The 27,177-nt window shown below is 39.6% G+C and overlaps 1 protein-coding gene across 4 annotated transcripts in view; it reads left to right on the forward strand.

Moving 5' to 3' along the window:
- The window catches only part of CUL2 (cullin 2), a 70,866-nt gene that overhangs the window by 14,397 nt on the left and 29,292 nt on the right, over positions 1–27,177 (forward strand). For all 4 annotated transcript variants that reach the window (XM_065921045.1, XM_065921042.1, XM_065921043.1 and 1 more), the window contains 7 exons: positions 2,090–2,230; positions 7,503–7,605; positions 9,800–9,894; positions 15,928–16,033; positions 16,697–16,779; positions 25,841–25,937; positions 26,047–26,157. In XM_065921045.1, coding sequence (XP_065777117.1) covers positions 2,112–2,230; positions 7,503–7,605; positions 9,800–9,894; positions 15,928–16,033; positions 16,697–16,779; positions 25,841–25,937; positions 26,047–26,157 — 714 coding nt within the window. In that variant the 5' untranslated portion in view covers positions 2,090–2,111. The remainder of the gene's footprint in view (positions 1–2,089; positions 2,231–7,502; positions 7,606–9,799; positions 9,895–15,927; positions 16,034–16,696; positions 16,780–25,840; positions 25,938–26,046; positions 26,158–27,177) is intronic.

Consider the following 27,177-nt stretch of genomic DNA (forward strand, 5'->3'; position numbering starts at 1 on the left):
AGTACCAGAGTGACACGGTCAGCTCTGTGGTTTAGGTATGTTATTTTTGTTGTTGAATGCCAGATCCAGAGTCTAACTTTCTTACAAGTCAAGAACTCTGTTTGTTGACCACTGTGACCCTCACCAATACTATGCCTGGCATGTATCTAAGTACTCACTAAGGATGTTACTAAGTCTGCTGGAGTAGGACATGGTGACCCACTCCCACTATTCTTGCCTGGGCAATCCCATGGACAGAGAAACCTGGTGGGCTACAGTTCATGGGGTCTCAAGGAGTCGGCCATCACTGAGCACACAGCATATAGTTGTATATGGCAATTGAGGGCAGGGGTTCCAGTGCAGGTCTGAATCCTCCTGATGCCATCAATAAATAGCTCTGTGACCTTAAGCAAGTTTGTTAATCACCATGTAATTAGTTTTCTTATCCAGAAAATGGAGGGAACAGTGGGCCCTACTTCATCAGATTGTTGGGAGGATTAAGTGACTTTATATAAAGCACTTAGATTTGTGTTTGGCTCATAATAAGTATGGGCTTCCCCGATAGCTCGGTTGGTAAAGAATCTGCCTGCAATGCAGGAGACCCTGGTTCGATCCCTGGGTCAAGAAGATCTGCTGGAAAAGAGATAGGCTACCCACTCCAGTATTCTTGGGCTTCCCTTGTGGCTCAGCTGGTAAAGAATCCATATGCAATGTGGGATACCTGGGTTTAATCCCTGGGTTGGGAAGATCCCCTGGAGAAGGGAAAGGCTACCCACTCCAGTATTCTGGCCATGGAGAATAAATTCCACGGACCGTATAGTCCATGGGGTCGCAAAGAGTCAGACATGACTGAGCGACTTTCAGTTTCATAGTAAGTACTGTATAAATATTAACAGTTATTAGTACTTCTTTGATAAATAAAAGATTAATGCAAACTGGAACTATTGAGGGCCTGACCCCAGAGCTTTCATAGGGTTGCACGAGAATGGGAGGATTTAAGAAAATCCCACACAGATAGAATGTGTGAAAAGCGTGAGGAGTTAAGGTTGATTTAAGGTTAATTTTCTGATTTAAAACTGGAGCTTTAGGTTACCCTCTTCCCCTAATACACACATACACACACATGGATTACCGCTAGTTAGAGGAAGTTTAAGGCCTGGAGGTAGTCTCTGGTCTGTTGATCAGAGAGAGAGTTGATTTGGTGTGGCACAGCCTCTTTGGGCTTTTGTTTGACCTCTCTGATTCCTTTTCTTCCCTTCATTGAAGTCTGTTCCCTGGACTCCTCTGGAATTCTTTTCTTCACCACATAGGAAGGGCCCAGGGCCGCCTCCAGTTCGTGGACCATGCAGCTGGTCTCTTGTCTCATTTCCTTTCTCTCTGTGCATCCTGCCTTCCCCTGCTGTCTCTTTACCTCCTTTTCCCCACAGTGGGACACAAAGAGGAAGAACGTTTCCTCCTTGTTTGACCCTGGCTGCTGACTAACTTGGTGCTTCACAGTCCCGGTAATGAGGGAAAACTTCAGGGAGGATGTGAAGGCTTGTGCTGGAAAAATGCTCCCTTGTGCAATTAAATGTGGCTTTAAGAGGTTTTTCTTTTGATTCTGTTCTTCTGGTGTGTTATGGAGAAGGATTTGGAATCCAGCTAAACTGATGCTTTAAGAAAAGAAACCCTTTAATGGTTTTGCGTTTCCTCATATATGGGCTTGGTCTCCAGTTTAAGGAGTGCAAACCACGAGGATTGGGGGCTGAAGCCTTTTTGTCTTGACCGAGTATCTGCTATGCATTTCTCATAACTTTTTTGGCTCATTGAGCCCCAGCTTCTTTCTCTCAGCATGTGAAGCTTCTTATTCTTTGGACCACCCTGAATTATAAATAATCTGTGTTAAAAGCTCTCTATTTCTTAGAGTTTGTAGTGAATACAAACATTCTGAGGAATTCCTTGTCGGGACACTCATGAAAAGATGGCAGCCAGTGTTGATTGTTCTCACCAAGTGCCAGGCTCTGTTCTCACCCCTTCCTGCATCCTGCTGTCTAATGATGCGATTGTTATAGAGACAAGTGACTGACCCCGTGGAATTCATGCTAATGTTAGCACTGTCTTTAATTAACAGATTTCAACACTAAACTTGCACAATGTCTTTGAAACCAAGAGTAGTGGATTTTGATGAAACCTGGAACAAACTCCTCACGACAATCAAAGCTGTGGTGATGTTGGAGTATGTGGAGAGAGCAACGTGGAACGACCGCTTCTCGTATCCTTTGATGGCACCTACGCCTGCGCCTGTCAGCGTGCTGGGTTCATAAGCTTGTTGAAAACAGGTTTAAGCTTTCCTAAGTGGAAGAACTTTCCAGTATGACTGTTTTCAAATGTATTATTGTTCACAGTTCCAAGTTTATTGCCCGTATGTGGCAGTCAACAATCTTCCATAACCTTTTGTTCAACAAATACTTTACTGAGATTTAGCGTATGTCAGACACCGCTTCAGGCTTTGGGAGTACAGCTGTGAACAAAACAAGCCACTTTCCCTTCATTCTACTGAAGGGATAGGCATTAAGTAGATGTAAAGCAAACCTAATGCCGGTGCTTCTATTCATCATAACAGGTTAAATATTGGGGCGGTGGGCTGGGGAGGTCTGAAGAAGGTCAAGGGTCTGAGTGTGGCTGGAGTGTGTGTGTGACTCTGCAGATAGTGGTCAGGGAAGGTCTCTCTGCGAATGGTGATAAAACTTGAGCAAAGACTAGGACAAAGGGAGGGAGCAGGTCACACACAGACCTAGGGGCAGCGTGCCAGGCAGAGGGCGCATAGCACATTCAGCGGCTGTGAGGCTGAAGCAGTTTTAACTGGGTTGTCTACATTTGTGAGTTAGGGGTTGTATATGAAAACAGATTGGTGGTTTCCCTGTGGTCTAAAACCTGCTGCTCTGCATTCCTACATGACAGCAATCTTATTTTAAAAAATTTGTATAACATACATAATATATACTATACCTAATACGGAGAAGCTCTATACAGTCAGCAAAAACAAGACCAGGAACTGACTGGCTCAGATCATGAACTCCTTATTGCCAAACTCAGATTTAAATTGAAGAAGGCAGAGAAAACAACTAGACCATTCATGTATGACCTAAATCATATCCCTTGTGATTATACAGTGGTAGTGACAGATAGATTCAAGGGATTGGGTTCAAGGGATGAGATCTGATAGAGTGCCTGATGAACTATGGACGGAGGTTCGTGACATTGTACAGGAGGCAGTGATCAAGACCATCCCCAAGAAAAAAATGCAAAAAGGCAAAGTGGTTGTCTGAGGAGGCCTTGCAAATAGCTATGAAAAGAAGAGACGCGAAAGGCAAAGGGGAAAAGAAAAGATATACCCATTTGAATGCAGAGTTCCGAAGAATAGCAGAATAGCAAGGAGAGATAAAAAAGCCTTCCTCAGTGATCATTGCAGAGAAATAGAGGAAAACAATAGAAGGCGAAAGACTAGAGATCTCTTCAAGAAATTTAGAGATACCAAGGAAACATTTCATGCAAAGATGGGCTCAATAAAGGACAGAAATGGTATGGACCTCACAGAAGCAGAAGATATTAAGAAGAGTTGGCAAGAATACACAGAAGAACTATACAAAAAAGATCTTCAAGGCCCAGATAACCATGATGGTGTGATCACTCACCTAGAACCAGGCATCCTGGAATGCGAAGTCAAGTGGGCCTTAGGAAGCGTCACTACAAACAAAGTAGTGGAGGTGATGGAATTCCAGTTGAGCTATTTCAAATCCTGAAAGACGATGCTGTTAAAGTGCTGCACTCAATATGCCAGCAAATTTGGAAAACTCAGCAGTGGCCACAGGACTGGAAAAGGTCAATTTTCATTCCAATCCCAGAGAAAGGCAGTGCCAAAGAATGCTCAAACTACCACACAATTGCGCTCATCTCACATGCTAGTAAAGTAATGCTCAAAATTCTCCAAGCCAGGCTTCAACAGTACGTGAACTGTGACCTTCCAGACGTTCAAGCTGGATTTAGAAAAGGCAGAGGAACCAGAGATCAAATTGCCAACATTCGTTAGATCATTGAAAAAGCAAGAGAGTTCCAAAAAAACATCTATTTCTGCTTTATTGACTATGCCAAAGCCTTTGACTGTGTGGATCAAAATAAACTGTGGAAAATTCCTAAAAATGGGAATACCAGACCACCTGACCTGCCTCCTGAGAAATCTATATGCAGGTCAGGAAGCAACAGTTAGAACTGGACATGGAACAACAGACTGGTTCCAAATTGGGAAAGGAGTACGTCAAGGCTGTATATTGTCACCCTGCTTATTTAACTTATATGCAGAGTACTTCATGAGAAACGCTGGGCTAGATGAAGCACAAGTTGGAATCAAGACTGCTGGGAGAAATATCAATAACCTCAGACATGCAGATGACACCACGCTTATGGCAGAAAGTGAGAAAGAACTAAAGAGCCTCTTGATGCAAGTGAAAGAGGAGAGTGAAAAAGTTGACTTAAAACTCAACATTCAGAAAACTAAGATCATGACATCTAGTCCCGTCACTTCATGGTAAATAGATGGGCAAACAATGGGAACAGTGACAGACTTTATTTTTGGGGGCTCTAAAATAACTGCAGTTAGTGACTGCAGCCATGAGATTAAAATATGCTTGCTCCTTAGAGGAAAAGCTATGACCAACCTAGATAGCATATTAAATAGCGGAGACATTACTTTGCCAACAAAGTCCGTCTAGTCAGAGCTATGGTTTTTCCAGTAGTCATATATAAATGTGAGAGTTGGACTATAAAGAATGCTGGGGGCTGAAGAATTGACACTTTTGAACTGTGGTGTTGGAGAAGACTCTTGAGAGTCCCTTGGACTGCAAGGATATCCAACCAGTCCATCCTAAAGGAGATCAGTCCTGGGTGTTCATTGGAAGGACTGCTGCTGAAGCTGAAACTCCAGTACTCTGGCCATCTGATTTGAAGAACTGACTCATTGGAAAAGACCCTGATGCTGGGAAAGATTGAAGGTGGGAGGAGAAGGGGACGACAGAGGATGAGATGGTTGGATGGCATCACCAATGTGATGGACACGAGTTTGAGTAAGCTTCGGGAGTTGGTGATGGACGTGGAGGCCTGGCGTGTTGCAGTCCATGGAGTTGCAAAGAGTCGGACACAACTGAGCAGCTGAACTGAACTGAATATAATGTGTGTTTATGAAAGTGAAAGTCGCTCAGTCATGTGCGACTCCTTGCGACCCCTTGGCCTGTGCAGTCCATGGAATTCTCCAGGCCAGAATACTGGAGTGGCTAGCCTTTCCCTTCTCCAGGGGATCTTCCCAACCCAGGGATTGAACCCAGGTCTCCCACATTGCAGATGGAGTCTTTACCCACAAGGGAAGCCCAGGAATACTGAAGTGGGTAGCTTCTCCAGCAGATCTTTCCAACCCAGGAATTGAGCTGGGGTCTCCTGCATTGCAGGTGGATTCTTTACCAATTGAGCTGTCATGGAAGCCCTAAAAGAGTGATCTGCCTTTTCTGAGGTTCAAACTCAGGACCTTCAGATTATGAGACTGACATGCTGCCTCCTGTGCTAAGAGGGCAGACATGTATATTATATGTATATTATAACATTAATAATATCATTTTATAGGTAAAAACATAGTGTGACCTCCAGCACCCAGGATATATACTCTGGGAAAACCCCACAGCATTCCCGTACTTGAGGAGGTTAAAGCAGTCTCTAGGAACCCTCAGCCGCAGGTAGCTGGGGAGAGGGGTGGGTGGTTGTCTCGCCAGCTCTGCCCAGTGTCTGCCAGGCGCCGTGGCTGGTAGGGCCTGGGGGCAGCCCTGGCAGGCTGCTGACCTGCCTTCACCTTCTACCACAGGGACATTCCGCATGAAGGAAGGGAGTAGGGCTGAGGCCTGGTCTCTGGTTTGAAGGGCCCTGTAGGAGGCTTTACGGACTGAGTAGTCCCTGCAGGAACCAGAGACTCTTTCCATCTGAAGGGAAGATGAGACGTGAAGGTGTTATCCCCAGGCTGTGGGTGTAGGTTCCTGTCGTCTCCTGCTTGCTGCCCTCTCCAGCGGTGCCCTGGTGCTGAAGGATGGCTGCCTCACTGAACAAGGAGTGTGTTCTCTAGAAAGGCTGGGATTTCATAAGAGTCATTCAACTTGTCGATGCCTAACCCAGTTGTTAATATTAAACCTAATATTGGTGCAGGAACAGTGAAGTTCTTTGAATTCTGTTGCAGTTGTCAGTAAGAAACATTTGATAGGCTGTCTGTGTTCTAGTCACTGCAGATACAGAAAGTGATGGTAACTTTTCTAGAAGGCTTCACAGTTTGCCGAGATCTTTTACATTTTTAGTGTTATTTGGTGTCCCAAACACACCTATCAGATCAGTGGGGCAGATATAATAGATGTGGAAACTGGTACTCGGGGTGAAGGGACTCACCCGGGCTCTGCTGGCAGTCGTTGATGGAGCACAGACTTTGCAAGATCTTGCAAATCTAACACCTGATTTCTTGTACTTTCCATTGTATTTAGATGATAATTGATAATGGATTTTGCCTTTGAAGAGCTTATTATTGAACTAGTCTCTTAAGTTTTTTTGGTGTGTGTGGTATGTGTGTGGAACATCATGAACTGTTTCTGATCGGAATCTTAGTAAAAACTTTAAAAAGTGTTAAAAGTTACTTGTGTATGAATGAGGTTGGGCTAGGCAAGTACTTAGGTACTTTTAAGGCTATTTTAACTAAAATAATGAGTAAAAAGAGAAGAGAAGGAGTTGGTCATAGAAGATGACAAGAAAATGAGCAAAAGTTAAAGAAAATGGAATAATTAAATGTGTTCTTATTCTATAGAATATATAGTTACTTGTTGGTTTGTAAATGGATTCGAGATAGCTAGCTTCCTTGAGAAGTGCCTTTAGTTATTGGTATTTCTACGATGTTTATTGTCTGATCCATCTAAGATGGTCCAATTACTCTTCACTTGATCATGAGTTTTCTGCCCCTCCCCTGAAATAAAAAAATGTCTGCGCAAACAGCAAACTTGGAATCTCAGTTTTAAAATTTTATTTTGAAAAAAAAAATAAAGAACTGTGTTCCTAATTGTTCTACAGCCAGTTTCTCTCCTTTTCCTGTTATTTTGCCCAAGAACATAAGGTTGACTTCTGATACTCAGATATTTTAGGTAGAAATTTTAGTGGTGGTAAATCTTGCATATTTTGAAACTGAAAAAAAAAAAACAGCCCGCCCCCCTCCTCTGAAAATTGTACACCATCATATGTTAGCACTTAATTTTTTGCAAAGCATTTTTTGGGGTGTGTGACTTACCTTATGTGATCCTGTCCTCTCATGTGTTGGGTCGGTGTCTTCATTCTGTATGTATCTATATAATCCTAAACTTTAAGAGTGAAATAAAGGTTTTTCATTTTTTAACTTGAGTTCAAACTTAAGTTAAATCTCATTTGTTTTAAAGTAATGTCTCCAGTGAATATGAAAACCTTAACAATTTAACTAGAGATATCTATGCTTTATGTGTGGCCTATCCTGAACCCCTTGGAGAAAGACTTTATACAGAAACTAAGATTTTTTTGGAAAATCATGTACGGCATTTGCACAAGGTAAGGTCAGCTGTATGCATGATATAAGTGTGTTTATGGCTACATAGTTATTTGACTAGTTCGCTGTTTTCCAGTGCAGAACTTGTATCAAGTTAAGGTTATTTGTTTCCTAAATAGCATTTTTCTAAAATGCATTTAAGAGCTATGAGTCAAGCACTGTGTGGTTAGGTTCTCCAAGGGAAATCAGTTTAGTTGCTCAAGGTCATGCTACTAGTAAGTGAGGAGAGTTTCAAATCAAGATTTGTTCAACTTGAAATCAAGTCCTCACATGTTCTTCGGATGGTGTTTGTTTTTTTGTTTTTACTGTCCCTTCCCCACCTCTTGGTGAATCTCTGTCTTTGTAGTCAGCCTTTTAGCTGCCTCTTAATATCCTATCTTGAAAATCCTAGGATTAAAAAGGAGAATGGTAAATGAAGAAGTACTACAGGAACTTCCCGTGACCAGTTATTTCGGTCAGTGTGCCGTGCACATGAGGGAAACATCACAGACTTGATGATCTGCGTATACACAGTGAACAAATTTGCAGTATTTGGCTAAGATTAGTGATCTTATCAGGAACTGGATGAGATCATTTATTATTTGAACTAGAAACTTGACCATCTTTTATTAGCCCTGTGACCCTGGGCAACTCACTTAACCTACCTCGTGGATTGAACTTTAAGTTCTTTTATCTATAAAATAGAGATAAAGTAACATAAACTGTGTAGTGTGTCTAACCCTGCACATGGCTAGGATGAGGCCTTTTTCAAAGGGTAATAACCTATAAGTAGAGCACAATTGATCCTGTGATATTTCCCTTATAACCTTTGAAGAAAAGCTCATTTTTCAGAGCATGTTTTATCTATTTGTTTATTATTATTTCTAAATAGGGTAAGTCCCTAGACTTAGAATTACTAGGTCTTAAGTCATGAACATTTTTAATTTTTTTGACTTAATGCAGTTGGTCTTCCATGTCTATGTCTTCCATATTGGTGGATGTGGAGGCCTGACTGTAGGGAAGTTGAGACTCTGGGGGATTTGGTATCCATGGGGCATCCTACAAACAGTCCCTGCTGATACTCAGGAATGACTGCAGTAAGAAATTGTTTCTGGATTTACATTTTACCCCCCAGCCGCAGAAGTCCCTAAGGGGGCCCTGTTCCCTGGCATTGTTAATGCCATGCCATGTCAGTCTCTCAGCCGTGTCCGTCTCTGCGGTGCCATGGACCATAGCCTGCCAGGCTCCTCTGTCCGTGGAATTTCCCAGACAAGAATTCTGGAGTTGGGTTGCCCTTTCCTACTCTAGGGGGTCTTCCCGACCCAGAGATTGAACCTGTGTCTCCTGCGTTGGCAGGTGGGTTCTGTACCACACTATGCCACCTGGGAAGTGTTGCATTATTAATAGTGGTTGGTGTTTTTATTTACCACATGGTAGGCAAAAAAAGTACTATTTATCAGCTGTTCCTATCATTGTGAGCTTTAATTGTTAAAATCCCAAGTTTAAAAGCATAGCATTTCATCAGAGTTATTAGATGAGCATTGAGCTCAGGACTTGCCCAAGGTCACACAGACAGTTGATGGAAGGACAGTTGAGGTACAAGAAGCGGTGACTTTGGGAATGTCTGTCCTAGTGAGTGAATTTTTGTTGTTATACTGAATTTCCATTAAAATTAGCTTTTTAAATACCAGGCCTCAGATTTCAGCTTGATTTTCATTTTTCAAAAGATAGTAGGCTTTTATTTTTATTTTATTAAGTAAATATACAATAACTTATTTGGAGAATGTGGAAAAATTGTCAATTTTCATAGTCTTATTCACAGAAGTGAATAATGTGAGGTGATGATGTACAACTAGCAGTCTGATCAAAATTGATGGACATGAGGAAAAAGAGATACATGGCAATAGAATTACATTCTGTTTTAATCTGACAAGGAACAGCATCAAACCATTACATTTTATTTTTTTATCTTAGGAAATGAAGCATTTACTCCGTAATGTGGATGTTTCATTTTCATCTCTAAGATTCACGTTTTTTTTTCCTAGCTCTTTCATTGTTACTGAAGGTAGTTAAGTTAGAATGTAATCTGTAAATATAATATATTATTCTCAAATTATGTCACTTACGTAAGAACATTAATTTTTGATAAATTTCATTGCTTACAAATGAAAATGATCACTGCTTTGTGAGTAAAAAGTGTTTTTCTTCTTTATCTAGAGGGTTCTGGAGTCTGAAGAGCAAGTGCTTGTTATGTATCATAGGTATTGGGAGGAATATAGCAAGGGTGCAGACTACATGGACTGCTTGTACAGGTAAGTGCACTTTCACTCCCCTGACAGACGCCGGTATTCGGTAGTTGAAGGAGTTTTTGCTTTTATGACCTATTAAAATACACAGAACTGAAGCGTTTCTTGATGTATGGACTTTTCTCTGCTAAGGGGAAAGTTCTGTAGTGCGGGTCATGTGGATACTTGGGAGCCAGGCCATGTGTGGAAACTTAGTCTGTGAAAACTGCAGCTGTATTTGAAGGCATAGCCCTGTTTCTTCAGTTGTCTGGGGCTGGGTAGCACGCATTAAATCTTGACAGCTCTAAAGGGAAACTTCCGCTTGGATGAAACTTCTAGTGGATCTAAGCCAGCACCCTCCTCCAGCATGTTCCTGTTTGACTCCAGGATTCAGTATCTTATGTCTCATGGAGGTACCCAGCCTCATCTCATCCTGCCTTTCCTCACGCCATTCTGTCCATCTGTCTGGATTGCTTTTCTTCCTTTCCCTGAGTGACTAATCCCCATTCCCTGCCCTGAACTTCTTGCCTCGGTCTCCTGCTTAGATCTCCTGTCTTAACTGCCCCCTCCTACGTGTTTCCGCGGCACTCTGGCCTGGTCCTCTCTGACTCATTCATGCCAACGCTGGAAATAGGTACTGGGGTACACAGGCAGAATCCCGTTGATTGAAGGGTCGTGGATAAATAAAGGAATGATGCTGGCCCCAGTGGCCTGTGATGGCTGCAGTGAGAACTGTGCCCTCTCTGCATTGACTTGCACATTTACACAGTGCTTTGCAGGAAGCCACACTGGGGCCAAGGTATAGTCACCTCCTTGTGTTTGTCCTGCTTTGTGGGTTTTTTGTTTGCTTTTATATCGGTTGGACTTTACTAGATGTAGGTTGCTTATGTTAGAAACTGGAGCTTAATTCTAAGTGGCCAGTAGCTCTGTTTCTTAGAAGAGCAAAATGTAATAAAACCAAACCAGAAACCAGCAATGGCTAGCAAAGGCATGGCTTACTGTGGCTTTGCCTTTTATGAAATGGTGTCTGCCATCCATTAAACGTCCTCACCATTTGATTTTTTTCCCTACCTCATCCACCAAAGTGACCCAGTCATAAATAGAACTGTGAGAATTCCTTAGCTAAACTATGAGGGAGAGCACAGGGAGGTTTAAGGATCAGAGTGAGGGCACCTGTGTGCCTTTGCACCTGCTGAGAAGCTGGGGCCGCTGGTGTACAGATGACAAAAAAAAGTGCTTCACCTGTGTGTGGGCAGTGGGACCCCTCATTAGCTGAGATGCTTCAGCAAAGATCCAAGTTATTTTTCTGTTCTTTCGTAGTTTTCTGAGACAGCATTCTCTTGGTTCTTCTGCGTCTCTCTTGACCAAAATCAATTTGGTGTTATTCAAATTAGTACTATTAAAGAACTTATAAAACTTATTAAAGTTTAATAATATATATGATGCACACATATATATATGTACATACAAATAAAGCCATATGAGGTGATTTTTTTACAGTGGAGGAAAACTATGGGTCAGAGAGGTTAAATGTCTTTGCTCAAGGTCCCTGAGCTGGAAAAATGACAAGGGGAGAATTTAAACCCAGATCATCCTGAGTAAGTCCATTCAATGCCTTCATTCTGCCTAGTCTCATTCTAGATAGAGACTGCAGTCATGTAGGTTCTATTCTCATTCCTCAGCCACACTCCTTATTCTTTCTAGGATGATCTCAGTTACTCCTGGTTTTAACTACAACCTGTATGTTGATTACTACCAAAATAGACGTTTATTGCAGGCAGCCTCAGTTTCAGAGTATTCTTACCTGACAGCCTGTACCTCCACGGTGTTCTGTGGGTACCTCCTACTGCTGCAGGTGTTCACAGTTTGTTATCTTTTTTTGCACATACTGCCCCCGGTAATGCGCATCTCAGTTAATGGTAGTACTGACACCCAGACGTGTGTGCCAGAAGTCGGTTGTCCTTCACCTGGGGTTCTCTTCTGCCTGACGCCTCTTGGTCAAATCCGCCAAATGTCTCTTAAATTTATTATTTCCTTTGCATTGCTATTATAGTATGGTAGTTCAGCCTTTTTCTCATTTCTCAGCTTTATATTAATGATAATGTAACCAGTTTCCCAGCTTTTGTTTTATAATTTATTCTGTTTAGTAAATTTCTTAAGTGCAGATTTGATCATTTAGTAGCTTTCACTGTCTGTAGCAAAGGCTTAGAGTCAGTGGCTCACGGGATTCACTTAGAGTGTTTTGTTTGACCTCCATGTGGTTGGCTTCATGTGATGATCATCATTGGTTAATTATACTGGTAGACTGAATCATGAGATCTCATGGAGGTACATTTGGCAGTGATTAGATGAAAAGTGTTTGATACCTGTTGGATAGTAGGTTATCCAGGCTATCTTGTTAGTGATCTCAGTCTATAAGGAAATCTGTGTAAACAAACATAAAGGAAAAAAAATCAGTTTTGTTTCAAAAGTATTTTTCAATATTATTTCGAAGTAATTTCTAGCCTCTTCTTTACTCTGGTTGATTTATAAGATGGATGTGCCTTAGCATAGGTGACTTAAGGATTCTGATCTTAAAGGAAAATAATAATGTTCAACTTTTCCTGCTACTCCATACCTGTTTAGGCCCTGCTGGCCCTTGATGGAACTGCTGGGACATAAGGTTATTTGTTTAATCCTAAGTTGTGTCCGACTCTTTGCGACCTCATGCACTGGAGCAAGTAGCTTGAGAACTAACAACTCCTGAAATCCAGTAGGTATTAGCATGAGAACAGTTCTCATAATGCAATTCTCCTAAGATAGATTGAAATGCCTGATTTCTTAGAGGCTTCAAATTTACCTTTAGGCTCTTAGTTCTTGTTAGTTAATGCTATTGGGTTACTTCTAGTACTCCAGAAAAGCAAAGGATAATTATTCACCATTTTGAGCCAGGATGAATTATAAAAATGTGTACTACTGCACAAGTTGCACCTGAGCAGTGAGGTGTTACCTGTGCAAAAGAGCGAAGACTGTTTAAAGGATTTATTGGAAGCTGTTTTACGATCTCATAGTATATATATGTTCGTTTAAAAACAAATGTGTGGTTCATAAATTCTATTGTAAAGTGCTACAGTGACTTAGAAATTAAGAATCATGTCTGAATCAAAATGAAAAACTACCCTACTTCTTTCAGTTATATCTATAAATTATTTTAAAAGCTTCTCTTTCAAGCTTAAGCTGTCAAGAGTAGAATATCTGGAATGAGAAGGATCTAGATAATAAAAGTTAGTTTAAAATTTATCCCATGAGGGAAAGAGAATAGTGGCTGGTCCTCCGAAATAACACAGTGTATGAAGCTCCCTGACACAGGGCATTGGCTCTGAAGTATACACACAGACCTTGGGAAGGGATCAGTGAATCCAGACTGCTGGAGATCTCGCAGCTTCTCTTCCAAGTCAGCAGTGCTAAGAAGTTTACATTTAATATAGGAATAAGGGGGCTGCTCTAGGCTTCTGGATAGGAAGTTGGTATCCTGAAAATAGAGTTTTCAGATGAATGAGAGATGCCAGAAGTGGGAAACAGAGACCAGTCATGAAAATGTTGCACTTGATCCAAACGAAGAGTCAACAAATGCATTGGAAGTGAAAAAAGAAAATAATGGGAGGAGGTGATGAATAGTTTAGAACAGGAGGACCAGCTGATGAAAAGGAGATAAAATGGAGCGTGAGGTAAGTGGTGCTAATGTTCTCGTAGGATTCCTGATGGCCGTGGTACACTGCACAGAAAATCAGTGGTTTAGAGCAGAGGCACTTACAGAAAGGCACATGTAATGGTGCAGATCTGACAGTTAGGTTCCCCCTACTCAGAAATGTTACATTTCTTCCTGTTATGTCCTGCCAGATGGGTAAGCTCACTAGGCAGAAATTACATTTTTGTTTTTCTTTTTTTTCTGTCCCCATTGCCTTGTTGTACCTGGCGTGTAGTATGCATTTGGTCAGCACTTGCTGAATGAGAGAGGGGGCCCTCAAGAATTTTCTGAGTCAGCTCTGCCACTTAGTAGTGGATGGACCTCTGCCGAATTCTTTAAACTCTCTAAACTGCAGTTTTCTTACACATAAAATGAGGATCCTAATGGTACCACAAATACCTACCTCCTTTTATTCAGCCAGCTGCAATGCTTAGGGCTGCCTCTGATACATAATAGGCACTCCATAAATATTAGTGACTTTTTATTTCCTGGCATTCATGACTTTTATGATCTGGCTCCAGGCTGCTTTTCCAGACTTGTGTTCTACTGGTAGTTTTTACCATCCATGCTTGCTGGAAAGTTACCCGTTTATTCATTTCATTAATTCGAAGAAGTATTTTTCAAGGACTGCCTGTCTGCCTGCCACAGTTCTGGACACCGTCTGGCAGCCCTCACGTTCTAGAGAGTATGTGCAGACAAAGAGAGAACAGGATTGTTTCACACAGTGGCGCGTGCTGTGAGGAAAGGGAAACAGTTTTGTATCAGATACTAACTTCACTGGGGGTGGGGAGTGAAGGCTGGTTTGGCTTGGGGGTCAGGTCAGGCCTGAGAGGTGTGTGAGCCAAGGCCAGGGTGACCTAGGCCAGAGGTGCCTCCCTACCCGAGAGTCTGGTTTCAGGTGAAGCAGGCGTTTTCTCTCGAGCTGAGGCTTCCTCTCTCTCTCCTGTTCCCCTTTCCTCAGCGGGAAGCATGGTTGGAAACCCAGCAGGAAATATAGTGAGAATGGAAGGGAAGGTTCATTGGTCCTTGGAAGGAAATGACTTTGTAAGCAGTGGACAGAGGAGACTAAAATGTTGAATGAAGCTCCACGGTGTAAGCCCTGGAGGCCAGAGCTTGAATTGAGTGAAGGTGGGAGGGAGGGTGTGTAAACGATTGTGGCCTTGTGCTTTATTATTTCCCATCGTTTCCTAGAATTAGCAGAAGAGTTACGCCGTTGAGATTTTTGTTGTCTTTGCTTTCAGTTTCAGTTGTCTGTGAACACTGAGTAGACCTTTGATTTCGATGCAGCAAACATGTGTGTTTTAATACAGAGATTTCGTGGTTGTTGCCTAAATACTTGTATCGTTAATAGCCGTTTTCACCTTGGCAGAACCTGTCCAGCGAATAGTTATAGGAGGTGAGCATGAAGGGCCTTGTGAAATCTGGGATGGTGGCAAGTGGTACTTGAATATTGCACACTCTTTGCACACATTTCCTTTAACCTTAGAACTCTGTTCATCTCAGTGATTCTAAGAGTTCGTCACAGTTGGTCTTTCTTTATAAAGCTGTTTCCCTCTGGTTGACACAGTGACCTTCCACCTGTCTGTAACAGTCTGTTCCATTTTCTTACCTAGTGATTGTGATTTTGTTTTTAGTTCAAAAATGAAAAGTTACACATTTACTGGTGATAAAATATAAATTAGAGAACTTACTTGAATTTGATCTTTTTAAGCATTTTCTGTTTAATTCTTTGTAGAGTGAACTCGGCTAATTTAAGGAGAATCTGAAAATGAGCAAATTAACTTGTAGAGGGTCTGACTCTTGGATAGCAGCTGTTGAGCTCTAAGAGTATTGGAAATTTGGGGAGCAAAACCCTTGAGTTTTGTTTTTTTTTTTTTTTTAATATTTATTTATTTGGCTGTACCAGGTCTTAGCTGCAGCATTCGGGATCTTCAGTGTGAAGTCTTAGTTGTGGCACATGGGATCTGGTTCCCTGAGCAGGGATCAAACCCAGAGCCCCTGCATCGGGAGCTCAGAGTCTTAGCCACTGGGCCACGAGGGAAGTCCCCCTAAAACCCTTGAGTTTTTTAAGTGGGACTGTGGTAATAGGATTTTTTTTTTCTACCCTAGAGGTCTTACTTTTTGTCTCTTAGGGCCTTGCAAAGAGAGTTTGGCTGATAATTTTTATCTGATAATTTTTATCTTTTTTAAAAATTGTATTTCTAATTTCTTTGGGGTGTATTACTGAACTATTCTGTAGTTGATTATAACCCTAAAGTTATTGTTCTAAAATTCCAAGTTATTTCTTTCCTACTTATTTTGACATAGCATCTTGATACTAATTTGTTTTTCAGGTATCTCAACACACAGTTTATTAAAAAGAATAAACTGACAGAAGCTGATCTTCAGTATGGTTATGGTGGTGTAGATATGAATGAACCACTTATGGAAATAGGAGAGGTAGGAAATTCTTTAAAAGACTGGAAAATATAAATATGTTTTTATATACTGAGGTAATGCGATTCACTGTCTTCTTAAGAACACTGAGTTGACTGTCTTAAAATTGTCAAGATTTGAAACATCCTAAATGTTAAATAAATGAAATACTGTTATGATTTACTAAGACTTTCACATAGATGAGAAGAACAGAAAAGATATGGGATGAGTATTATTTTAATAATTAAGTTAATGGTGGATAATGCCAGAAGGTTAATAGTTTGCCGTATGAAGAAGCTCATAAAATGTATTTAGAAAATGTTGAGACTCTTGTAGTTTAAAAAAACAAAATGTGAAGGACATGGACTTAAAAGAGAACCCAGAAGAGATGAAATAGAAATCTGTGGATGCAGCAAAATTCTTTTAACTAAGGTTTTATAAAAGTCATTTATTTCTGTAAGATTTTCAGTTAATGATAAAACCTTAATTCTGTTCCTTATTCAGAATGTCCGACATGAGAGTCAGTGTCATTTTAAATTAAGACATTTATTTTCCTTATGTATATTCGGTTTTTATTTGAGTTTTGAAATAAAGTTATAAATACTTCTTCTGATGGGTATTTACTATTACACATGTTAAGAAAACACTGAGTAATTCAGCCTTGATGATTTTCATTTTTCCTGGCAGCTAGCATTGGACATGTGGAGGAAATTGATGGTTGAACCACTTCAGACCATCCTTATCCGAATGTTGCTCCGAGAAATCAAAAAGTGAGTGTTGACCTTGATCTTCTTGAGTTGGTTCTGATTTGCTGATTGAAATGGTTTAAAATAGTGAACACTGGCCTGGCTGTCCACTGCACATAGGCCCCATTTTACTGTAATGACCCTCTTTTTCCATTTTAATAAAGTCAATATTTTAAAGTGGTTTTATAATCTTTTGGTTTTGGGGGGCAAAACCAGCAAGATTTTACTGTGACGTCATATGCTTAGTAAATAAGTAAGTCCCCGAAGGAAGTGACTTCTGTGGTCCTGAAACCTCTTGGATCCCGTGGGCAGTGCTGCTGAGTTGTTTGAACATATTCTCAGTTGAAACCCTGATGACGATAACCTGCTCAGGAAAAGAGATTCTTCTAGTTAGCTGGTTACCTCTATAACCAGTTAACCCATGAGGCAAATTTATGAGAAAAAGGCTCTAGAATGGTTGATTCTGCTTGTGGCCAGAGAGGATGGCTTGTCTAAGCTGCTGTGTGAATGGATTGTGGCACAGTGTAAGTTTTCCTGTGGAGTCCAGAGCGGGGCGTCCTTGGCTCAGGTGTGGCCTAGAAGATTCTTATTAGACCTTAGGTGACTGGAACTGCTGTGAAGGGAATTCCCTAGACGAGTGAATTGCCACGTGTGAGTGGCCACTCCCTCTGAAACTGCTTTCTTTAAGAAGACCTCCAAATAGGGAGTTTTTTTATATGAGGGAAAAAAGGAAAGCATTGTTCTTACTCTGGGGCTCCTAATAGGAAATGAGAGGTTATGAAAAAAAGTTCACAAAAGAGGATAAGACACTATTTTAATAGTTAATGTTAATACCAAATAGGAAGTATGTGGTAGGAATTAATAACTTGGTTTTTAAAAACGGTCACTCACACTTTAATAATTCCGTTGTCTCCAGAGGGGATGAGAGAGAGGAGGCTGTGGAGTGGCAGAGTGGAGCTATTTCTTAAGGAAGAAATAGCTCTTTTCTCTGCTGAACTGTGAATGACCAAAAGGGCCCTCCCAACAAGGGTTTTAGGTGCTAATGTAATCTCCTTTGCTAAAAATATCAATTTTATTCTTGAAATTCAGCTATTTTACAAGTATAATGGAAATACTGTTATAAATTTTCTAATGCACTTTTAATGAGTGTCTCTTTTATAACAATTTTGGTCTAAGTTAGTAAATTTTTAAGTGTGATTATTAGCTTGTTAAAAGTGAATTTAATGAAAAATTAAGGAAAGCATGACTGTGTAAGAAAAACAGTAACAACTGTAGGATACTAATTCTGGAGAAGACGTAGACACTGTGGTCAGAGACATTAGGCCAACTCATTTTAGTTTTGTTGTTATAATCAGTTTCCTTCACAGTATTATTTGACATGCTTTACTAATATCTCATTTATTTTTTAATGTCTGCTTTATTAAGTCAGTATTACTTTACATTTTCTAGTGAGGAGTACTAAGGCTTAATAATAACAATAAAATATGGAAACTGTGTGCCAAGCAGCTATTGAAGTTTTGCATGCTAATCCCATTTAATCCTAGCCACCCTAGGAGACTGGTATGATTTTCCATTTATAATGTGTTAATCTTCTTTGAAGATTTCAGAATGTTGAGGGCAATCTCAGCCTTGAGGTAAAGTTATCTGTCAGGCTAATGGAGGATTTTTTTCAAAAGCAGAATGTAGATTACAGAATTTTTTTGTTTGCTTAAGAGTGTCAATGAAACAGCTCTTAGTTTAATTTTTGTTTTTTGTGGTATCATTAAATCTGTACACACAAAATTTAATTGATAATCCAAAAGTAAAGTTGCTCCTTCTATATAAGGAAGAAAGAAACAAGTGATGGAGTCATAGATTATGCGTCAGCATATTTTCATAGTGTCTGCTTTACTAAGGAAAGATAGAAGTAATTCTATTCATATAATAACTTGTCTTTTGTAGTAAAATAGTAGAATGCCAACTGGGACTTTCAGTGTAGTAACAACCTAATATTGATAATTTTAATAAATGCTGTAATTTCATGGATCTAAATGTTACAGTGTAAGAATGTGAAATTGGAGAGAAGAAAGCAGATCAGTTTTTTAACTAGAATTAACTTTTAATTAATTTAATTACTCCTTTAACTGGAATAAAAGGAATTGTTTAGATACTTAAGGATACTACTGAAAACACAAACTCTTTTAATGTTAAATGGATTCAAAATTGCTTTCCTTTTTCCCAGTGGCTCTGCAGTTAACTTTCTAGTGTCAGATAGTCTTTGAGAGAAAATAAAAACTTTAAATAAAATTCTTTGTTCACCTGTGAATTAGGAACAATTTGTAACATAGGTTGCTGTGACTGATTTATGTTTTCTCTGACATGTTCATAGGCTCTTTATTCTGTTTCTAAACTGTTAAGATTTCATTGAGGAAAAATGTAGATTTCATTGAAGAAAAATGTAATCTTGGATAAAAATAAAATTTAATGCATGTGTATTAGTCAGTTGTGTCTGACTCTTTGCAACTCCATGGATTATAGCCAGTCAGACTCCTCTGTCTATGGAATTCTCTAGGCAAGAATTCTGGAGTGGGTTGCCATTCCTTTCTCCAGGGGATCTTCCTGACCCAGGGATCAAACCCAGGTCTCCTGCGTTGCAGGCAGATTCTTTACCGTCTAAGCCATCAGGGTCTCTTAAAATTTAATGTAGTAGGCTTAATTCTTTCATATCTAAGTTTCTAAGAGAGGTTTAAATTTCCCAACTCATTTTAGATTTATTGATTTTCATCCTTGCAGTGGCTATTTTTGCTTTGAATTTTGGACCTCTGTTAGTTGAATAAATATGAGGATTATTCTCTTCATGGGTTTTACTGTTACGTACTAACTTTATCTTGTGCTCTTTTCCATGTTCTGTGACATGTTAATATTGTTGTAACAGTTTCTTTGGATTTTTGGGGATTTTATTGTGTGTGTGTGTATCATTTAACCTTCTTAGTGTAAAATTATAGATAGAGGAGACTATACAACACAAATGTATAGCTGAATAAATTGTTGAAAGGCAGATGTGCTGCTGACTGCCACCCAGGTTAAGACCTGGAGCCGTGCCAGCCTCCCCTGAAACCCTGTGTGCCCCAGCCCCTGCCTTTCTCCCAGAGAAACAGCTGTCCTGACTTTGGTGCAGTCACTTTCCTCTGTTTCTTTATGGTTTTTTCATCCATGTGTGCATTCCTAGATGTTATAGTTTAGTCCTGTTTATCCTCTAAAAAGCATTTTAATCAACAGATTTCTCCTCCATCCTTTATTTTTTTTCCACTTGTAATACATTTGTTCATGAATCCTGGCCATTTGATCCTCACGTTTTCCCACTGTCTAAATTTTGCCAGTTGAGTGCAAGAGGCCCATTTGTATGTGTTCCTTTGTCCTGTGTGTTTCCTGTAAATTGGCAGTTAAGTGGCCTACTCAGACTCAGGTCGGTTCTCGCTGGCAAGCCAAGATATTTTGTTCTTTCATAATGTATGATTTTTTACTCTTTTTTTAAATTTAAGCAGCCACTGAGGCTAAATGCTGGCATCTTTTAGTTTATTGAGGTTTGTAAAATGGTGCCACTTTAATCCTGTTGCTTGGTTTTCATTTTTTAACTTGAAAAATTTTATAAAAATATACTTACTCTTGTCTATTATTTGGTTATCATATATGAAAGACGAAATAACTGCTTTTTTTCCTTTTCTTTACCCATTTGTCAGGATAATGAATTGGTTTGCTGTCATCTTCAGAAAGTGGCCAGTTAGCTTTTTCCACCCAATATACCGTGATGAAACTTAAAGACTTAAATATATTTGGTTTGTTTCTATTGTCTCGATTTTATTTAAGTTTGGATAGCCTCTGTTTGGTTAGTTGGTGCCAGGGTCTTTTTGCTAGTACTGTTGTCATCCTTGATAACTTTCTTGCTATCTCATATGTCAGGATGTTCCAGGCTCATCTTGTACATTTTCTTCCTCAGACCTGGCACCAGCTGCTCAGTGAAAAACTTAGTTCCAAACACACAAATGATATGTAAATGCATTCTTGAAAAACATTTAATGCTCCAGATCTTTTCCTCTCCATGGAGGTAATCCCTGTTTATTATTTGGTTAACTGTCTTTTCAAACTTTTTCCTATGAATTTTTATATCTATGTACAGAAATAAATACAATACAGAATATTTTTTTGTTTTCTTTTTCCAAGTGTATAATTTTTTCATTTTTTCCTAACTTTTAAAAATCATTTATGGCATACTGATTTGTCTATCGTGATAATTTTTCTGTGTTTGTACACAGAGATCTCACCCTCCTCCTTCTTCCTAAACTCTGTATCTGGTATGCCTCTACCTCATTTTAGTGAACTCTTCTCCTAGTGATGTGTATGAGGTTGTTCCCAGTCTTTCAATTAGTACAGCTCCGAGTTCTGTTATGCACATGTGCAGCTTTTTAGAGCCACAGAGTATTTGCATTTAGAATTTTGCCCTCTATAAAGCACCTGTTCTTCCAAAGGCAGAGTATGGGAACCCATTTCTCTACCACTCATCAAGCCTTGATGCTACCAAGTCTTGCTAGTCCTTGATTTCCTGGTACCACTGGAGGTGCCCTCGAGTGGATACTGCAGAGTCTGGGTGCAGGCAGTTTCCTTCCTCCTGGGACTGCGCTCACTGCTCCTGCAGGGACGCAGAGCAGCCAGTCTGCCTGTGAGCTCACTGGTTTAGCGCCGGCCCTCTTTCAGCAGTGTCACTCCTTGCCCATCCTCCTTCACGTCTTCCACCCCCTTCTTATAGCCGTCCTTTCTCTTGTGCATTTTTGTTTTTCTGTGCTATCCAGTCTTTGTTCCATCTTATTTTCAATTTCTACAGGTTCAAGGGCTATTGCCAACAATGGAATATTAAAAAGTATCCTTCCTATCATTTCACAGGTTTGGCTTGAGGCAGGAGACTGCATTTAATTTAATCTTCTCATCTTAACCACAGGGGGCAAATGAAGGTTTCACCAAGAGATTAATTTGCCCATTGTCACGTAGCAGAATCAGGATTTATGAGAGTTTCAGCCTTTGTTTTTTGTTAATTTTTGCTGCACTGGGTCTTCATTGCTGCATGAGGTCTTTCTGCAGTTGTGGCTGGCAGGGGCTACTCTCTAGTTGTGATGCGTGGGCTTCTCATCGAGGTGGCTTCTCTTGTTGCGGAGCACAGGCTCAGTAGTTGCGATGCACAGGCTTAGTTGCCTCCTTGGGCAAATGGGATCTTCCCGAACCAGGAATTAACCCATGGCCCCTGCACTGGCAGGCAGACTCTTACTAACCGCTGTTACACCAGGGAAGGCCCTCAGCCTAACTTTTAATGACCATCACAAAGCTAGTCTGCCCTGTTAAATGCCTTGGTTTTAAAGTCACACTCAATGCTTTTTTTTTTTTGGTCTCTTAGCTTTCTTCTGCTTCCATTTTGCTCAGTCTGTACTTAAAATGCTAGCTTAGTGATGCTTCACTCTTTTACTAGGCACTGTGCTGCATGCTTTCTTGGATTATGCTTAATCTTTACCATATCCTCTTGAGAGTAGGTGCATTTCTTATCCCCACTTTACAGAAGGAGAAATCTCTGAGTACTAAAGGTTAAGCACCTGCACATGGTGACATATTAATGCAACCAGAACTTGAGCCTAGGCAGTCTGACTCCAAAATCCGGGTCTTAAGAACTACAATAAACAATTCTATAAGCTTCCAGCCGAGTGATTTCATTATGGTTGTTGTAGGCATTTTCCACTTAGTTCTGTCAAGATCCAGTAATGAACCACATAATAAAAATTCTTTATATTCTTTTCTCAGGGCTCATCTCTTGGGATCACTGTTCTTAGATAAATCCAGAGCTTATTCACATAACCAGCTTAGTCATTGCTTTTATATAGTACTACCTTAGCATCACTTCAGTTTATTTTCATTATCTGTCAACTTAATAGAAATAAATGACAGTGATTTTGTTGTACATTTTGTGCAGTTATAAAAATATGCAGTGATCTTAAAGATTGAATAATTATACTTAAAGATTTCTGAGTTCAGATGTTATTCTTACAGTAGAAGACAACTTAGTCATTAAGCACTAGGAATATTGATATTCTTTCTAGGGAACACCTTACCAGATTCCTGATTCTCTGGGCCTTTTGTGGTCAGAAACAAAGGGCAGGAGTAGGAGTGGGTGTTTTCTGGATGCTGAGCAGGGACAATAGGATTTGGTCATGAAAATAACTTTAGGTAACCTGATTCAGATATTTCTCCCTTTGTTCCAGACAGAGTTAAAAGGCAAAGAGCTATGCACTTCAAATTGATAAATTAAGTCATATCATTTTTTCACCAGATTTAATTTGGGCTTAAGAGGGAAGGTGGAAAAAAAAAAGGGGAAGATGAGCAGAAGACATGAGCTCACCTAGTATCACCTTGTATGTATTTATTGTTCTTATTAGTGATAACAAAATGTAGACTTTGTAACCAAGATTTTATGACTGTCAGAAGGACTGTGGCCGTATTAATTCAATCACAAAAAACTTTTCCCAGAATATTCAGATAATTAAAGGAAGAAAGAAAGAGGCTTAAAGGGAGGTGGAGACGAGGAAGGACACTAACTTACAGTTTTCTGTTGCTTTTTTTGTAAAATAGTTATTCATTCAAAGAAAGAAAATATTTTAAAGTGAGGTGGAAGATTACCAATAGAAAAGTAAACCTTAGACTGTATCATGGTTTGATTTACGTATTATTACTGGATTCAGAGGCTTCCAACATAGAGCCAGGCTGTTTTACTGTGGCTTTAGGCAAACCTTTTTTTTTTTTTTCCTATTTCTATAATTAGAAAAATAAAAAATTCACCTACAATTCTTACTGTGATTAAGACTTGCATCCCCGTAGTGCATTTGACTGAGTAGGAGCTTATCAAAAATCACATGAATAATTGAGATGATTTTAGATCCCTTTGTAACTGTAAAAGAATATAGAAATATTAAAGCATATCTCAGTAAATTCTAAGTAGAGAATTACCTTTGTGCTTAGATGAAAGAAACTCAGTGGCTCTAGCAGATATCTTAGAGAACAATAGTTATTAGTTGTTTCAATGAGCAAAATACTGTATAGAGTGTACTTTTGAGGAATAAGTCCCATCAGATTACTGCAGGCATAGTTGTGATGGTTTAAAAACTGGATTCTCAGACCAAATCCTCTAGTAACAGAGTTTGTGGTGAGTGAAATTCAAATATTCTTAACCACTGGTATTGCAGTCTTGATTGATGGGCTCATAGCTACTCTGTTAAAATTGAAGAAGTATCTTAGTATCAACATAGTATCTTTAATTTTACAGTTACGCTTTTCTGTTGTTTATTGAAATGACATCTAATGGGTACATTTAGTCAGTTGAGTTCAGGTGCTCAGTCGTGTCCGACTCTTTGCCACCCCATGAACACAAGGCCTCCCTGTCCATCACCAATTCCCAGAGTCTACCCAAACCCGCGTCCGTCAAGTCGGTGATGCCATCCAACCATCTCATCCTCTGTCATCTCCTTCTCCTCCTGCCCTCAGTCTTTCCCAGCATCAGGGTCTTTTCAAATGAGTCAGCTCTTTGCATCAGGTGGCTGAAGTATTGGAGTTTCAGCTTCAACATCAGTCCTTCCAATGAACACCCAGGACTGATCTCCTTTAGGATGGACTGGTTGGATCTCCTTGCAGTCCAAGGGACTCTCAAGAGTCTTCTCCAACACCACAGTTCAAAAGCATCAATTCTTCGGCACTCAGCTTTCTTTATAGTCCAACTCTCACAACTATACATGACCACTGGAAAAACCATAGCTTTGACTAGACAGACCTTTGTTGGCAAAGTAATGTCTTTGCTTTTTAATAAGCTGTCTAGGTTGATCATAACTTTCCTTCCAAGGAGTAAGCGTCTTTTAATTTCATGGCTGCAATCACCATCTGCAGTGATTTTGGAGCCCAGAAAAATAAAGTCTGCCATTGTTTCCACTGTTTCCCCATCTATTTGCCATGAAGTGATGGGGCTGGATGCCATGATCTTCATTTTCTGAATGTTGAGCTTTAAGCCAACTTTTTCACTCTCCTCTTTCACTTCCATCAAGAGTCTATTTAGCTCTTCTTCACTTTCTGCCCTAAGGGTGGTGTCATCTGCATATCTGAGGTTATTGATATTTCTCCCAGCAGTCTTAATTCCAGCTTGTGCTTCCTTCAGCCCAGCGTTTCTTATGATGTACTCTGCATATAAGTTAAATAGGCAGGGTGACAATATATAGCCTTGACATACTCCTTTTCCTGTTTGGAACCAGTCTTTTGTTCGATGTCCAGTTCTAACTGTTGCTTCCTGACCTGCATACAGGTTTCTCAGGAGCCAGGTCAGGTGGTTTGGTATTCCCATCTCTATCAGAATTTTCCACAGTTTATTGTGATCCACACAGTCAAAGGCTTTGGTGTAGTCAATAAAGCAGAAATAGATGTTTTTCTGGAACTCTCTTGCTTTTTCTATGATCCATCGGATGTTGGCCATTTGATCTCTGGTTCCTCTGCCTTTTCTAAAACCAGCTTGAACATCTGGAAGTTCACAGTTCACATATTGCTGAAGCCTGGCTTGGAGAATTTTGAGCATTACTTTACTAGCATGTGAGATGAGTGCAATTGTGCGGTAGTCTGAGCCTTCTTTGGCATTGCCTTTCTTTGGGATTGGAATGAAAACTGATCTTTTCCAGTCCTATGGCCACTGCTGAGTTTTCCAAATTTGCTGGCATATTGAGTGCAGCACTTTCACAGTGTCATCTTTTAAGATTTGAAATACTTCAACTGGAATTCCATCATCTCCACTAGCTTTGTTCGTAGTGATGCTTCCTAAGGCCCACTTGACTTCACATTCCATTAACTGTCATAAATATTAATTCAGCTGCAATATTAAAAATTGCATTTTAAGTATCATGCGTGCATTGACCTTTAAAATACTTCATAAGTAAAGTGATTAGACCAATAGAATAAGCAGCCATATTTTGGCATACTTTGGTATATTTCCATGGAAACTTGTATTCTCAAGAATGTTTTTTGTTTTACCTTGTTTTAGTGATCGTGGCGGAGAAGACCCAAACCAGAAAGTAATCCACGGGGTTATTAACTCCTTTGTTCATGTTGAACAGTATAAGAAAAAATTCCCTTTAAAGGTAACAAAGCTTCCTTTAAAACTTAAATTATTCCTTTAAAACAAATTATTATTAATTTCTTCGGTTGCTTATTCTGATTTTTAAAATATGATTTCATTGATTTATTTAGTTTTATCAGGAAATCTTTGAGTCTCCCTTTCTGACTGAAACAGGAGAGTATTACAAACAAGAAGCTTCAAATTTACTACAAGAATCAAACTGCTCACAGTATATGGAGAAGGTAGGAAAGCATGATGGTTACTGTTGTCATCTGTTAGAGATCAGGTGTGGCTTACTTAATATTAGTTATCTTAGTGAATATTTTTTTTTGGTAGAAAAGGTTCCGTTTTTCTTGATCAGTCATTGCTCTTGCTTGACATTTTCCATGAGAAAAAATGCTGTCCCAGTTTCATTGTGATCAGTGCCTTCTGATAATCCTGATTAATCTAAAACTAATATATTTCATATTCTTAACAAAATAATAAGCTATATTTTATGGTTAGTAGATAAGAGAATAGGCTAAGTACAAAAGCTAGGTATTGGGAGTTTTTATCTTTCTTCCTCTAAAATAGAAGGAAAAAAAATAGTAAAAATGTAATAATTCTAGATACTTGGTCTTTTGGTCTGTTAAGTTTGTGGAGACTGAGAAAAACTTGCATGAGAAATTTTAATCATTAAACCAACCCGTTGATAACCATATTTAAAATGGCTATGTATGTTTTCTTAGTCAAAGAATAATCAGATTATAAATTGAGTCATCAGATATGTTAGACATTTTAACTAGTTTTTTTCTTCCACAGTGTTGGATCCCAGGCATTTTATTATCAGATGATTTTTGTTAGTTCACCTTTAAGAAGTATTTGAAGTGGAAAAGCTGTAGTGAAGCCTCCATAGGACATCTATGTCCTCCATAGGACATAGATCAGGAAATATCAGTACTAACTGATGTGATACACTGGTGTCTGTCCCACAAACCCAGGTCCAGGAGTTGCTTAATTCTCTTTTGCTTTGCCAGTGATTAGCTCTGGGACCTTGAGTAAGTTATCTAGGACATTTTTCTCCATTAAGTCCAGGTTACACTAAGTCAGTGGTTCTTAGCTTTTAGCCCTTTTTACATCTTAGACTCTTGCTAAAGGTTCTAGATCCAGTCTTGAAAAGTACACACAGAGTATCAGTGATATATAAACTCGCATCATTATATCTGACTCTCAAAACAGGCTGTTGGCAAACACTGAAAACAACCCAAATGTCTTTCAAGAAT

This window comes from Muntiacus reevesi, chromosome 2 (genome assembly GCF_963930625.1).
Source record: "Muntiacus reevesi chromosome 2, mMunRee1.1, whole genome shotgun sequence".
NCBI lineage: Eukaryota > Metazoa > Chordata > Mammalia > Artiodactyla > Cervidae > Muntiacus > Muntiacus reevesi.